This window comes from Protobothrops mucrosquamatus, unplaced genomic scaffold (genome assembly GCF_001527695.2).
Source record: "Protobothrops mucrosquamatus isolate PMUCROS unplaced genomic scaffold, P.Mucros_1.0 scaffold254, whole genome shotgun sequence".
Taxonomy (NCBI): domain Eukaryota; kingdom Metazoa; phylum Chordata; class Lepidosauria; order Squamata; family Viperidae; genus Protobothrops; species Protobothrops mucrosquamatus.
The window spans coordinates 107,412-122,386 of NW_015386602.1; the positions used below are offsets into that span (position 1 = coordinate 107,412).

General features: G+C 35.2%; 1 protein-coding gene across 1 annotated transcript; it reads right to left on the minus strand.

Moving 5' to 3' along the window:
- Positions 1–800: 800 nt before the first annotated feature.
- On the minus strand, positions 801–14,263 carry CARNMT1 (carnosine N-methyltransferase 1). The gene is made up of 7 exons (XM_029283859.1): positions 14,075–14,263; positions 13,062–13,225; positions 6,928–7,068; positions 4,644–4,822; positions 2,822–2,935; positions 1,892–1,995; positions 801–1,293 (listed from the first exon to the last, which is right to left on the minus strand). Exons 1-7 carry the CDS (start codon positions 14,261–14,263, stop codon positions 1,183–1,185), a joined length of 1,002 nt encoding a protein of 333 aa, XP_029139692.1. The 3' UTR covers positions 801–1,182.
- Between the last annotated feature and the right edge of the window lie 712 nt (positions 14,264–14,975).

Here is a 14,975-nt window from a genome sequence, read left to right on the forward strand (position 1 = left end):
TGGATAGAAGGATGCCTAACTTCTTTGTTTTCAGATGGTACATTAATTTCCATAAATTTACCTAGGATTAATTTTAAAGAAATCTTGCATAAACTGTACTTAAATAACTAGAATTCATGGCAGTGAATGATGCATAAATTCGAACAGAGCTGCACTCAAGTTATGTCTAGTAAAGAGTAATCATATGGTAATTAGTGCAAAATTATGACAGATTCCAACAAGTTACATCATGAGATCTAGGACTGATAGTACATTTCTCAAAACATAATTATCCAGTTTGTTCACATACGTGTGTCAACATATCATAATGTGGGGCAGTTCAGCACAATTACCAATAGCACAGTCCTAAAAGAACTATAGAGAGAAGTTGGTTTTACTACATATGAACTTGTTCTATCAAAAAATAATGCCTTAAAATTACAATATGGATCAATGCTAGATATCTTTTAGGAATACTTACAGATCATCATTTTGGGATTTATGACAAAATATTACAAACCTAACTACAGTCTCATTTAGGCAAGTAGTAAGTTTATAATAATAGCTGCCATATCAGTTTCAAACTATTTATCCATATGCTCAACATGGTATGAACAAATGCGACATCAATTTTGTTTATAAAATTCTTATGAGGACAAATGTGAGGTTTTTTAAAAAAATGTTCTTACTTTTTCTAAGGCTTTGAGATGTAAACAGCCACATTCACATTATGCTTTTTGCAGTATTTGCATTTTTTTGGGGGAAAAAACCCCTTTCAGAAAAATTGCTAAAATACTGATCAAAATACTTTAGGTGAAATTTATATTTGTTTTCTAAACAATATGTGTGTGGTGAGGGGGGTTCAGTTTTGTATCCAGTAGCGTTTCTTTCAGACAAAGGTATATTATGGAGTGATGAATGTCAATAATGTATTAAAATACCCATCTTTCCAAAATTACCAATTAAAACAGAAAGAGCAGATACATAAATATTTGAATTCCCAAATGACCCAAATATAAGTAATGCAGAAATGCATGTCTGGATATCATAAGGAGTGTAGAAAATAAAGAGTGTTACATTCTGTTAGGAATAAAAAGGCACCACTAATAAGAGGCTGGGTCCAGTCATCCCTTACAGGCCACTTCATGTTCTGCTAACATTGTTAACAAAAATGCCAGCAATGTTCTTTTTGGACAGTCCGTTTCAGATACAGCTTTCTGGTTTCCTAACCACAAACATCACACATTCATAATAGTATTTCATCATAGATAATTCATTCACAGTGTATGTTGTCAAAACAGATTCATTCTCCATCTGAAAAATAAACAGTATTTTCTTCAGTTATCTGCATTTCATTACAAACATGAAATGCTAATGTAATGCTACACAACTGAAATTTGTCAGGTCAGTATAGGGTAAAAAATTATTTAATCTCATTTGTTCTTCTCAGCTACCCTTCTCTTCCTTTAGAACATGTCCGTGAACAATTAGGGATCAATTACTATGCCTCTCTTGTCCCGCAACACGAACATTTACTCTCTCCTTCTCTCCAGTAACACATGCATGTTCCATTTATCCTGGGAGTTTACAGGTTCTTTTACTCTATTTTGTTTTTATTCATAGTCCCCATCTATCCATCCATCCACCTATCCATCCATCCACCCATCCATCTTTGCATTTTTTAGGCAGGTCTAAATGTGCAAAAATCATGTTCTGATGATCTGATTTTTTTAAAAAAAATATTTTTCTTTTTTGCCCAAAGGACACTTTACTCCCAAAGCTTCATTATGGAATATTGACAAATCAATAACCTTGTTACTATCATAGTAACTAATCATGTTATGAAGAATGGACAGAATAAGGAATTATATATTAACATTATTATTAGAATGTGAAAATCAACATTTCTTACCTCAATATGGAATCCATATTGTAATATTACACTTTTTATATCCTCATAGCTCAATTCAATAGATAATTCATTTGCTAAATTTTCAAAATGATAAAGAAGAGGACCTAGGACATATTAGAAAAAACAGCAACTTTATTAAATTCTTCTGAGATCAAGAATAATTTATTAATTCTTTTTTTAAAAAAACAACAACAACTGCCCAGTAGCTGAAAGTCTTCAGGCAGTTTACAATTAAGTACACTAAAATACAGTCTGAATAAAAAATATAAATTAAAATCCAAAATAAACACACCATATAAATTAGACAACTGTACTGTGGCCAAAGACTAAAACAATGCAAATATAAATAATATAAAAATCCTGGCAAAATGGAAAAGTCTTCTCTTGGCACTGAAATTATGCTAGTATGATCATCAGTCAAGTCACTTTGGGGAAAGAACTCCATGAATGGGGTCCTACCACAAAGGTTTTCCCTCTGACTTTACCTCCTTTAATGAAAGGAGTTAGAAGAGGGACTCCGTAGATGATCTGAAGGCCTGGGTATGTGCACAGGTAAGTAGTACCTGAAGCAGATTTGCATTTTCTTCTAATTTAAAGGTAGATTCTGTTGTTCTAAAATGTTTTATAAGATCCTTCTGGCAATCTATTTTGAATTGTAATATCTGAAATGATATAGGTAGGGTCTACACTGCTTGAGCAGGGGGTTGGACGAGAAGACCACCAAAGTCTCTTCCAGTTCTATTCTGATTGATTGATTGATTGATTGGTTTCTTTCCCCAAAAAGACTATCAAAAGCCATAATCTATAAACTGACAATGCTCTTAATTCAAAGGGTTTATATCAAGCTGGAATTCCCTCGTATCATACTTAAAATTACAATGTACAAATACTGCAGTCCTTTTATTAAACTCAAAAGATCTAGTAAATTACCTAAATTGATCCATATTCCTCCTGGTTTAAGTATTTTCCATATTGTATCAATGTAATCAATGACATTGTGTGCCGTGTCTATGAAGAAACAGGTTGCTATGCAGTCCCATATATCTGTATATAGAAACAGAAACAGAGAATAATCTAGCTATGTAGTGCAGCTTGCAGGTACCATCAATAAGAAGTGATAGTTATCTGTGCTCACTTCAGTGTCTTAATTTTCACCAATTTCCTAGGCTGCAACTGTGTGGTATAAATAGTAAATTCTAAAGAGTCTACTTTTGCAGAACAATCTAATATATTCATAATTTGTAGAATTTAACCATTTGATTTTAACTATAATTAGCCTAAACTAGCAAGAATCTGTAGTAATAGTACTTAATTTAGACATTACTAGTAGTAGAGAAAACAAAACGAAAAGCAGAAGATGCTCCCTCAAGAAGCTTGCAACCATTTAATGAAAAAGGTAGCAATGACTTCTGCTTCCAAAAGTCCCCCCTGTGTAAAATCTTTTTAGAGGAACTATCAGTTCAGTTGATTGGTTTGTCCTTCTGTCAATGCACACAGCCATGTAAAGGTAAAATGAAATCTAGTCAAATGTTAAGCAAGACCATTTCAACCACTGTGTTCTGCATTTGTGTTTTTTGTAAGTTTTTAACATAAAAAACTTGAATCTATTTTAAATCATTATTTGTTCTGTAGATGGTACTGTTAAAGTGATTCTGGTTTACAGGTAGTCCTTGACTGATGATGGCAATTGGGACTGAAACTTATGTCATTAAGCAATGTGGTCTTAAAGCTCAACCTGCACTGCCTAATAAAGCAATCCGTGCAATCCTGGTTGCCATTGTGAACTGAATCTCACAGTCGTTAGGCAAGGCACGTTCCTGTCAGCTTACTACAACCAAGTCAATGGGGAAGCCAACAGGAAGTTGCAAGTTCTGGGTGGTTTGCAAGCAGCTGGCAGGCAGGTAAGTGGCTGCTGCCAGGAATGGAAGAATATAAGGTGCACAGTAGTGTACAAGGGAGGTACGTAAGGGTGCAAAAGAAGGCAGGCAAGGCTCCAGGGGTTTCCAGAAGTATATGAGAGGGGCATGGCAAGATTTGGGAAAGTGAGCAAAGATGCATGAGTAGTGGGGAGGTATGATGAGGCACAGGAAAGCTGCATGGGGATATGCAAGTGGCCAATGACACATGAGTGCAAAGGGGCTGGGGAAGGGTGCAAGGATGAAGGAGACTTACTGCAGCAACTTGTGACCTTCCCTGCCAGCTTCCCCATTGACTTTCTGGGGAAGCTAGCAGAGAAGGTCATAAAAGGCAATAATGCCGTGGGGCACTATTAATTGTGATCACAGGGGTGCTGGGATGGCCAGACCTCTGAAGCCTGCTTGTAACCATCATTTGTTAAGCATTGTCATAACTTTGAATGGTCACTAAATAAATGGTCGTAAGTTGAGATTTATCTGTATTCATGTTCTATCTGGGAGAAAAAGAAAAACAGGCTGATCAAATCTGATTATTTTGCACAAAGACTTTCCTGCTCTCTGTTGTAATGCTAAAGCACGATCAAGTCTTATTTGCTAACTGATAAAACAACCCCAAAACAGATGAGATCAGAGAGTCCTCTAACAACTAAATATCTTTCAGTAAAATCATAAGGCACTTTAACAAACGGAGATGTATTCTTTTTTTAAAAAAAAAACTTAAGGCTTTTTAAATTATTTACAGAAATAATTTTAATTATCTAACATGAACATGTCTTGTTTTTGAGGATTTGACAAATTTCATTTCCCAAGTCTAGTTCCTGCCCCTCCCCACTTACTACTCTCAGAGTAGATTTCTCGAAAATCGCCTGCTGTCATAGAAAAGTTGGCACCAGGAGGAAGACTGTGAGGGTCAACATCCGGGAAATAAATTGGCTGTGTTTGATCAGCAGATCTCCTGTTATTGCTAAACTGATGAATCCAGGGATATAATTTATATGAATTAGTTTCACAGCATCTGTAACATATAATTACCAAAAAGTTGTTATTTATTATTAAAGAATACAAAATGTAATATTTTTATTTTGTGTTCTTTAAAACAGGGCTTTTCAACCTTTTCAGAGATTGTACCGCTTTTAGGACATGACAATATTTGAGTACCACCAGTGCTTAGCAAGGTGTCAAAAATTTGATGACTAAAAAAAAAAGGGGGGGGGATTTTGGGCTTTACTGTTAGATTCATTTGTTGTTATAGAAATGGCTAGTTTATAATATTATGGAAAAGTAAAAAGTTGAGGTTCAATATTAATGCTTCCTTCTACTGCAAGAAAGTCGGAAGTCAATGCCTTTTCTTTTTCCCTTCTCCCCCTCATTTTTTCCTTTTTTCTTTCACCCTTCGCTCGCAAAAGCCCCTCACTCTCTCACCCATTCTCCCAGAAAGCCTTTCCTCCATCTCTCTCACACTTCTCCCAGAAAGCCTTTCCTCCGTCTTTCTCACATTCTCCCAGAAAGCCTTTCATATCTCTCACACATTCTCCCAGAAAGCCTTTCATGTCTCTCACATTCTCCCAGAAAGCCTTTCCTCCGTCTCTCTCACACATTCTCCCAGAAAGCCTTTCATCTCTCTCACACATTCTCCCAGAAAGCCTTTCCTCCGTCTCTCTCACACTTCTCCCAGAAAGGTCTTTCCTCCGTCTCTACACTTCTCCCAGAAAGCCTTTCATATCTCTCTCACACATTCTCCCAGAAAGCCTTTCCTCCGTCTCTCTCACACTTCTCCCAGAAAGCCTTTCCTCCGTCTCACACTTCTCCCAGAAAGCCTTTCATATCTCTCTCACACATTCTCCCAGAAAGCCTTTCCTCCGTCTCTCACACTTCTCCCAGAAAGCCTTTCCTCCGTCTCTTTCTCACACAGTCTCCCAGAAAGTATTCCCCCCCCTCTCTCCTCACTGCTTCTCTGACAAAAGCTTTTTCTCTTATGTCTCTTTCTCTGGAGTCTTTCTCTCTCTCTCCCTCTCTGGCCAAAACCGCCTCCTTTTATAGCCTCTCCCGTCTCCGCCCCTCCTCCTCCTTTCTCTTCTGGGTGAGCCGGAAGTGCTGAGCCTGGGGCCTTTGTCTTGGCCCAACAGCCCTGCAGCTCCTGAGGACTCTCTCACAGCAAATCCTGTGCTGCGCCGCTTTAGCTCGTTCGCTCCCCCGCTAGCCTTGTCTAGCCTAGGCAGGGCCACGTACCACCTGCCAGGTGCCAATGTACCACCGGTGGTACACGTACCATCGGTTGAAAAACCCTGCTTTAAAACACAATTTGATAATTAACATCAACATTTCTTTCTTAAAAATAATTGCTGCAAGATTTCACTTATTATTTGTAACCTATTTACAAAGAAACAACTAGAAAAAAACATTTGTTGTTTTAAAAGTTTTCTCCTTAACAAAGACTCTTAAAGAAATGGAATTTAGTTTTTTAAACAACTTTATTCATTGTTTAAAATTAATCTTATTAAATCTTTAACATTAAAACAGATTGCAGACAGCTCTTGTAGGTGATCTAGAAAGGGCAGGCCCATTTTTTTTTCTCCAGGATATTCAGGAACTTACAAGTTAAGAGCAGTTTGCCTTTCTAGAGTTTTCCACTTTTATTTATAAAAAGAACTCTGGAATCAGGCAAAGGCATGGCAATTTAGTGATGAGTGTTGAGGTTTAAGAGTGGAAGAAATCTTTTAGCCATTTTGAACATGAATTTTGGTAGCAGAATCTTGATGTGCTGAGAAGCACCGTGCAACCCAAGGACTGTCCACCATTGCTATATCATTTCTTATCATATGCAACTGAAAAACCATTTAACCAATTCGAACACTGTTTGTCACCCTGAAAATGGCATCCGAAAGCGGTAAGTGCAAGCAGTTAAAATGAGCACATTTGAAATACAATGAATTCTCCCTCATATAAAATTCAGAAGGCATAATAGTTTAGCATTTAAATAATTTAAAGAAGCATGTGAAATATCAAACACCCAAATATTCAACAATCGGTTAAAGAACCCAAGTTTCATGAAATAACTGTCAGCGATGGCCAGTGCAAAAACACAAGTGTAGAACCACATGTACAAGATGGTATATGTACCTGTTGAGTACAAAATTAGAAGAAAAGAGCATAAACAGGCTCCATTCATTTCCTTGGCAAGTGTAACCAAGCATAGCTATTTCCCAGGCCAATCTACCTAGCCCAGCACCAGGTACCAGGACATTTACTTTGGAGAGATCCCTGAAACAAGAAAAAGGGTTAATCTTTAATTAAATATATTTGAGAGAAATAATGCCAATTCGTTTTGGATCATGTCTTCTATTTCCCAAGCTTGGTTTATTCCAGCAAAAAGTAATCTTCAACATGTTTACTGACTCTACACACAGAAAATTATTCGTTATTTTTAATCCTCAAATTTGCTAAACTTATGTTTTACAATGTATATTTCTTTCAGGTCCTACAAGTGGCCTGATTCTTTTAAATACTGGAAAGCTACTATAGCAATATAATTTCAGAAAAGAAAGTATCTTTGTTAAAAATCACAGGTTGCACTGAAGAATAACCCTAACCCTAACCCTATCCTTGCCTTGTAACTTTTTAATTCCACTTTGTTTAAAGGGATTTCCTCCCAGGTAAATTTGTAAATAAATAAACAATGGTAAGATTACTATCTAGACCGGGGTGTCCAACTTTGGCAACTTCAAGACCTGTGGACTTCCAACTCCCCCAGAATTCCCCAGCCAGCTATGCTATAATCTCTTTGTACTTAAGACGGTGATTTATTTTCAAGTTTACAAATACAGCACTGCATAATTAACTTGCTGAATAATTTTTGAGTCTATAACATACCAGAGACCGATCTGAACCATATCCTTTACCAAAATGTTCTATTCTGTTACTCTGACATCCATACCACTCTATGAAACATGAACACCATCTACTTAGTAATTTCAGTAATAAACACTGTGGTGGCACAGTGGTTAGAATGCAGTATTGCAGGCTAACTCACTAATTCGATGCTGAGTGGCTCAAGGTTGACTCAACCTCCCATCCTTCTGAGGTCGGTAAAATGGGGACCCAGATTGTTGGGGGAATATGCTGATTCTGTAAACCACTTAGAGAAGGCTATAAAGCAAATGAAGCAGTATATAAGTCTAACTGCTATTGCCATTTACAGAATGAAGCCAGTTAACAAATGTTTTATGATCTTCAGTCTGTAATGTTTTAGGAAAATCTTTAAATACAAATCTTGGCAATACTGTAACATTGCCAGCTCATCGTACAAAATGCTACTTTACTTTTTGCAATGGTACATATTAAATCCTGAGAGCCTTGAGCATTACCATGCCTTTTGAGGCATGTTTCAAATCAGCCTTTCCCAGCTTCTGGCCTCTCCAGATGTGTGGAGTTACAGTAATTTCCAAAATTCCTCAACAATAGTTAAGTTGTCTAAAAACTGAAGGTCAGACAACCTAGTTGTTCTAAGCCAAATACAGACATCAAGCCAGAATTATTTCAAGATTTAAAGCAGTCAGCTGAGCATTCCCCAGCAAAATAACTTCCTTTCCCTGCATATGAAAAATATACTATATAAGCTTAAATAAACTTTAGACAATTGCTAACATGACCATGTAAAAATGATAATAAGTTTTAAAACAGAAAATGATACAACTATGAATACATGGGGGGAAAATCCCTTGGGATTTGATACTGGACAGAAATGAACATTCTAAAAAATAAAATAAAAATCAACTGGACTTATGGTCATCAATTGACCTGTATCCCAGTTAACTCATTAAAAGGCTGAGTGGTTGTGTCTTGATTCATTTGAATGTTACATGAAAGATATTAGAACTTATATCATTATTGTTTCTGACAAGTTTCTTTCAGTATAAAAACAGGGACCAATTTGTTTATATTGCTCTTTGTCCATCTTCAGGAAACATCTCTATACACATCTGAATAAGGCAAGCATACTATGAAAGACTTAGTAGAATCAAATGACTGTGAATAGTGACTCAATCTTTAATCAAAGTGAAATGTATAATATAAACAATCAGGAGATGCTGACATTTTTTTCAGACACAAAGCACTAAGCTCATCAGTATTTTAAAGAACTATTTTATATATTAATCTTTTAATACTGCCTTTATTACTTTATGAGTAACTCAAGGTGGCAAACAAACATACTTTTTCCTCCTGCTGCTTTCCCCAAAACAACAATCTTGTGACGTGGGCTGAGAGTGACTGGCCCCAAAGTTATCCAGCTGGCTTTCATGCCTAAAAAGGGACTAGTCTCCTGGTTTCTGGGCCAGCATCTTAAAACCACTATACCAAATATTAGTATCTTTTTAAATAGTAATTTTATTAAAAAATACAATTGGAAAGATTAAAACCAATACAAACTAAAAAATGAAATAAAAAAAATAAAAGAAAAAATAAAAAGTTCAGAAAAGAAAAAGAGGTATAGAAACTAAGGTAAAATAATATAGTAAAGGGGATATATGTCAGCTAGTCATCCCTCTTCATCTCAACAAGTCTAAGCAATTTACCACCTTCTGTTAAAATAAAACAAATCTCTTCTTCCCATGTCCCATATCTTATCTATAAACAAAACCTTAACTACCTCATTTCAGTCCTAATCAGCAAACTATTTAGGGTTATCAGAGATAACAACATTTATTTTAACCTAGATCAAAGAAATCAGCTTTAGAATCCTTCCTTTTTTGTTAACAATCTTGATTTTTAATCTCTTCAAATAATGTACTAGAGCTTTGTTTCTTCTCATTTCTTTTCTTTGATCCTGCCCCAAAAAAATCTTCAAAGCTTTAACAAGTCTTTTTTGTGAATCTAGTATAAGAAAATTAACCAGGCAATTCTTTTGGTTTGTTATTTGTATATCCTTTTTCATTATAATTAAAAATATAATAATTATAACAACATTTTGTATAACTGGTATAGCTTCTTTTTTCATATCATTCTTGTAGCCTGCCATTTTAAAATCCACTTTCAAATAATTGTAACATATAACTTCCTCTTTCATAACAAATGCAGTCTTACAGATGCAGACATTCTTAAAATTAATTTCTGAGCCTACAGTTCCAAAATACTCTCCAATATGTCCAATGTCCAAAAATATTTTGCTTATTAGTAAGTCAAATTTAAGTATTATAATTATAATCTTTAGGTCCTTCTGGTTCTCTCTCAACCTTCCACATTTCATCCTTGTTTTTAAAGAATTCAAACCAAAGCATTTTCCCACAGAAGGGATTCAAAATCTTAATTCAAATCCATCTGGACCCTTCATCCATTTGTAACTTTCCAAAATCAAAGTTATAATCACTCTTTTGCTATTTATTCCAAAAAGAGACATGTTTTTATAAGTCCTTAAACTTGTACTTAAAACCTATTTTGCTAAGGATTGAAGGAAACTCAATGCAAAGGTTCCTAATTTCTGGAAAGCAGTTAACAAGCAATAGTCAAAAGTGATTTGAAAAGGAAGTATGTGAACCCAGTGTCCTTTTTGAAGGCACGAAGTACAATTTCAGCAAGATGGCTATTTCACTGTCTCCAGAGTTCTAAAACCACCAGAATCTTGTTTCACAGTCTTCTTGTGAGGAGCATCTATATAGAGCACTTGTGAGCAATCTCATGTTCTCTCCTTGTCCAGAGAGGAATTAAGAAGAACCAATGTACTTGCTGGCTCTTCATTTGGCCTTGGTTGTTGGCTCCACTTGACTGGATTTAAATACTAATATTAATGTACTGCTTTTGCAAAACCCCAAACCAGTTTTAATTTCACCAATGCATATTACTATATGCATCCACAAATATCGTACTGAATCCTGTGCTATTTGACTGGAAGATTCTGTTCCAGCTAGTACACTGGTGGCTAACCTATGGCACGCGTGCCAGAGGTGGCACTCAAGAGCCCTCTCTGTGGGCCCGCCCGCCATTGCCCCAGCCCTGTCTCCCCTATGGCTCCCTCACCAGCAGCCCCTGGAGGAGACTCGCCCCCGAGCACGGCTCGCACGGAGCAGCATAGCCAATGACATGGCAGCTGGGACAAGACTCCGCCCTCACATCCCGTCATGTGCAGTTGATGCTGTGGGGCGCTGGTGGAGGGCGTGGCCATGGCGCTGCTGGGCCGCCTGGGCGATCTGCGGCGGGCCATGGAGGCGGTGAGTGGCCCTGCTGACGGGCGGAGTAGGGGCAGGCTGGGGGCGATTTTGGGGCACTCGGTCTCTAAAAGGTTCGCCATCACTGAACTAGTAGATAGGTTTGTTAATCTTGGCCTATATTTCTGTATAGGCTGAGGTTGGAATATTGAATGTAATCCAAAATTCAGCTTCCCTGAGTTCCAGATTAAGCAGAAAAGTAAAGTATAAATTGAGTAAGTCTGCACTTGAAAAATCAAAGTCCTTTTCCAACTGAACAAATGATTAAACTTATTTAGACTAGTCAAACTCTTTAAGAAAGGGGTCTTCAAAATGTGGAGCACAAAGAAATCTCGGGATTATAAATTTTTTTGGGAGGGGGGAACGGCTCATTCTCCCTGGGTAACTGTCAGATTTTCTACAGTTGTTTTTATAAAGAGTACCTCTTGATACAAAATAAATGTAAGACAAGAAGTGAAATTAGCTTTCTCAAAAATAAAACCCAGATCTTAAAAAATATGCAAAATGAGCAAGCTCTTTCTTTCCTTTTAAAATATATATTTTGATTCTTTTATTACTTCCAATGAAAAATAATAAATGTGAAATGTGAACTTTATGTCACAATATTCTATCACTTTATTTGCTATAGAGATTAAACTTAATTAAAAAAATAAATGGTATGATTATTGCTCAACCCTCACCACTAATTTGTAGCATTTAAAAAATACTCATCTGTCGTGTTTTGATACTGTTTCCAAAAAAAGTAAACATTCAGAATATTCTGGGATGATTTATTTATGTATTGCTTCAATATGTATACTAAGAAATGACAATTTATTCCTTAACTTTCCAGATAAATAAGCCAAATTACATTCAAAGAACATACTTCTGCTTCTTGAAATAAAGACATATCCCATAGAAATTCTCCATTTTTTTGGTTCTTGGAAATTTAACACTTGTCTTCGACTTTTATTGTGCAAAAGACATGCCAACTGGTCCACTGATTTGGGCTGTCCACACTATAACTTTGCTGAGAATGAATGCATGTCTATAGGATAAAATATTTCAAAATAGATCAGTTGATCAACACTACTACTTAATTAAAAAAACACCGTACTGTACAAAATGGGGGAAAAACTTTATCATTTCAAAAGAAGGGGGAAAAAATAACAAGAAAAATGCTAATCCTTAACATTTACTAATATTCCTCCACAGTTAAAAATTCACGGACATATATCCCTTTTTCCACAAATCTGGGTGGGGAAGTGGGGGTTCTTGAGAAAGTCAAACCCTTTTATTTAAATATATAAAAACTTACCGTAAATTTTTCTATATTTGAAGACATTCTTGAATGCCTTGAATCTAACAAGGGAAGGGTATTCATGTTATATTATGAATGAGCTTTTTAGCTTTTTTTTTCTTCAGTAATGCAGTAGCAATTACATGCTGTGTTAAAGTGAGATTAAAACAGACTTCGTTTTTCCACCTTAGCCCACCACAGTTATCAAATGAATTCTCTCAACACAGACAAGGGAAACATTAGACTGTGGGTCAAGACTGCCATGCTAGGTCCATTTAATAAAGAATCTCAAATAACTAAAAGTTATCTATAAAGAGACTACTAATACTACTGCTATTTCCTTCCAATGGTTTATTTTCTCTCTGCCGGAGTACAATATGTTTATTAGGCCTCACAAAAGAACTGTGGTACCAGAGAGCCTTTTAGTTCCTTTCATCTCTGGCTCTTAAAAAAAATTAAGAGGAAGATATAGCCAAGTCATCTGTGGTTTTCTCAACATATCTTTCCAAATTATGTTACAGCTAATACAAAGAGCTATCTTATCAGAGTTAAGGGGTATTTATTCTTGTAACTATAAACTTTAGTCTCTTTGCTGATCTGTTTAGTAATAACAATTAGATTTTAAGCAAAGCCATTTAAAAAGATGGCAAACATTTATGACATTTTTTTTCCTTATGACCTAAACAAATTTTCAAAGACCAGTTCCAGTAACCTTTACCACAAATGCGTTATTGTGCATATCTTCTCTTTAAAAAAATATTTTAAAAGGTATTTACCATATCTCTTTTGGAAAATTCTTTACAATTTCATTAATGATAGGCTGATAGCAAGAATCTCTCTCAGGTTTCCCAGTTTCACTCCAATCTCTTACAAATTGTTTCAGAGTGGATTTTAATTTATCCATGTCAAAAGTTGAAGCTGGTGTAATCTTTCCATTTCCCTAATTTAAAAAAAAAGTTAGCTACAGATTAATCTGATACATTATCATAACATCTTGATTAATATAAAAATGTAGAGCTAATAACTATATCCAAATCAGCTCTTAACACGTTACATGATACTGTCATATAATATACTGTATGTAACACATCAAAAAGTTGACATTTATTATTCAGGATAAAAGTTGTTTGGTGAGCCTTTTCTCAGCAGTAGCTTCTCACTGCTGTTCATGTGTCTCTACACCCTATATCCAAATATAAGTCAATACTTGCTTTGTCGATAAGGTGCTGAGAGTACATATTACATTAATTTATATTTAGAAAGATAAGTGATAAAAATAAAATCTGGAATACTGTTTTGCACTATAACTGAATATCAAAACCTTCAATAAGTCTCAGGACATAGGGATAAACTAAAGATAATAAATAGTGGTCACCTGTAGAAAATAAGAATTAACTTCAAGCAAAAAACCAGGGTAGAATTGGAAAAGATCTAATTACTTTTAATTTCAAAAGTCTGAAAATCACAGAGACAAGACCAACTTTGAATGGGTGGGCATAGCTTTTGTGGAAATAAAAATTATGTATCTTCTATTTGTATAAACATTCCTCCTTATCACTAATTAAAGAGAATCATGGTTTACTGGAAAGGACTAGAATGGTATTTTATTTGTAAAATCCAAGACAGGTTTTATCAATTTTCCTACAACTTTCTTAATTTAACTTAAGAAACATGAAAACTATTTTCATGTGTAAAAAGCCCATGTATGAATCACTAAAGAAATTTTTAAAAATTAAAATAAGTTGAATACAAGAAAATAGCTTTTTTAGAAATAAGATGTTCAACATACATCACCATCATATTCTCTATTTTCAAACATTCGGGTACAGTCATTCACAATAGACTGCAAGATCCCTTGATTGTGATCAACACATTTTCGAATCTTGTCAAGATGAGGAAGAAACTGAGGTAATAATTTCTGTTGCATGGCTGGAAGAGTCCTAAATTGTCTTTCTGCACGATTCACTCTTTCATGCATATTAGTTCTAGAAATTAAAAAAATGAGTATCAGAAATAATGTCAAACAAAGTTCTCTTGATATCAGTCGTGTAAATTTTCAGTGGATTCCCATTTGGAAACGTTTTTTAATCACATATGTAAATTTATCAGAACAGGTATCATTTTACCCCAAAGTCAATATGCCAGTTAGAATCCTGTCAAAATTAACAATTTAGAATCCTATGAAGTTCAGTGTTAGATAGAACAATGATCGAAAATCTATTTTATATTAATAACAAATGTGTGTCAGTTACTTGGATCACATTGTTTTAGAAGAAATAACAAATGCATATAGCCTGTCACCAGTAGCCATTTAAATTTATAAACTTTGCAAAGCAGCACACAGATATTTTTTCAGAAAACTTTCTAAGCAGAAGGTAAATGTATTTTAAAACTTTCGCAGAATTGTTGATTTCATTCTGTGGTGGTTTTAAATTGTTTTAGGTTTATTCTGTAGGTGTTTCAAATGGTTCTAACACATTGGAGACACAATGCGTTTTATACACTTTAAACTGTTACACCTTAAATTTTTACATTTTACATTTTTAAATTTATATGGAATAAATGTGCTATTGTAGAAATGCAATTAATAAATATAACATTTTTATTAAAAAACACAGTTAAAAGATCACAAATAGCCTATGCTAGGGTGAGCTGCAGATTTGGCGATTCCATTACTTTCACAGACACAA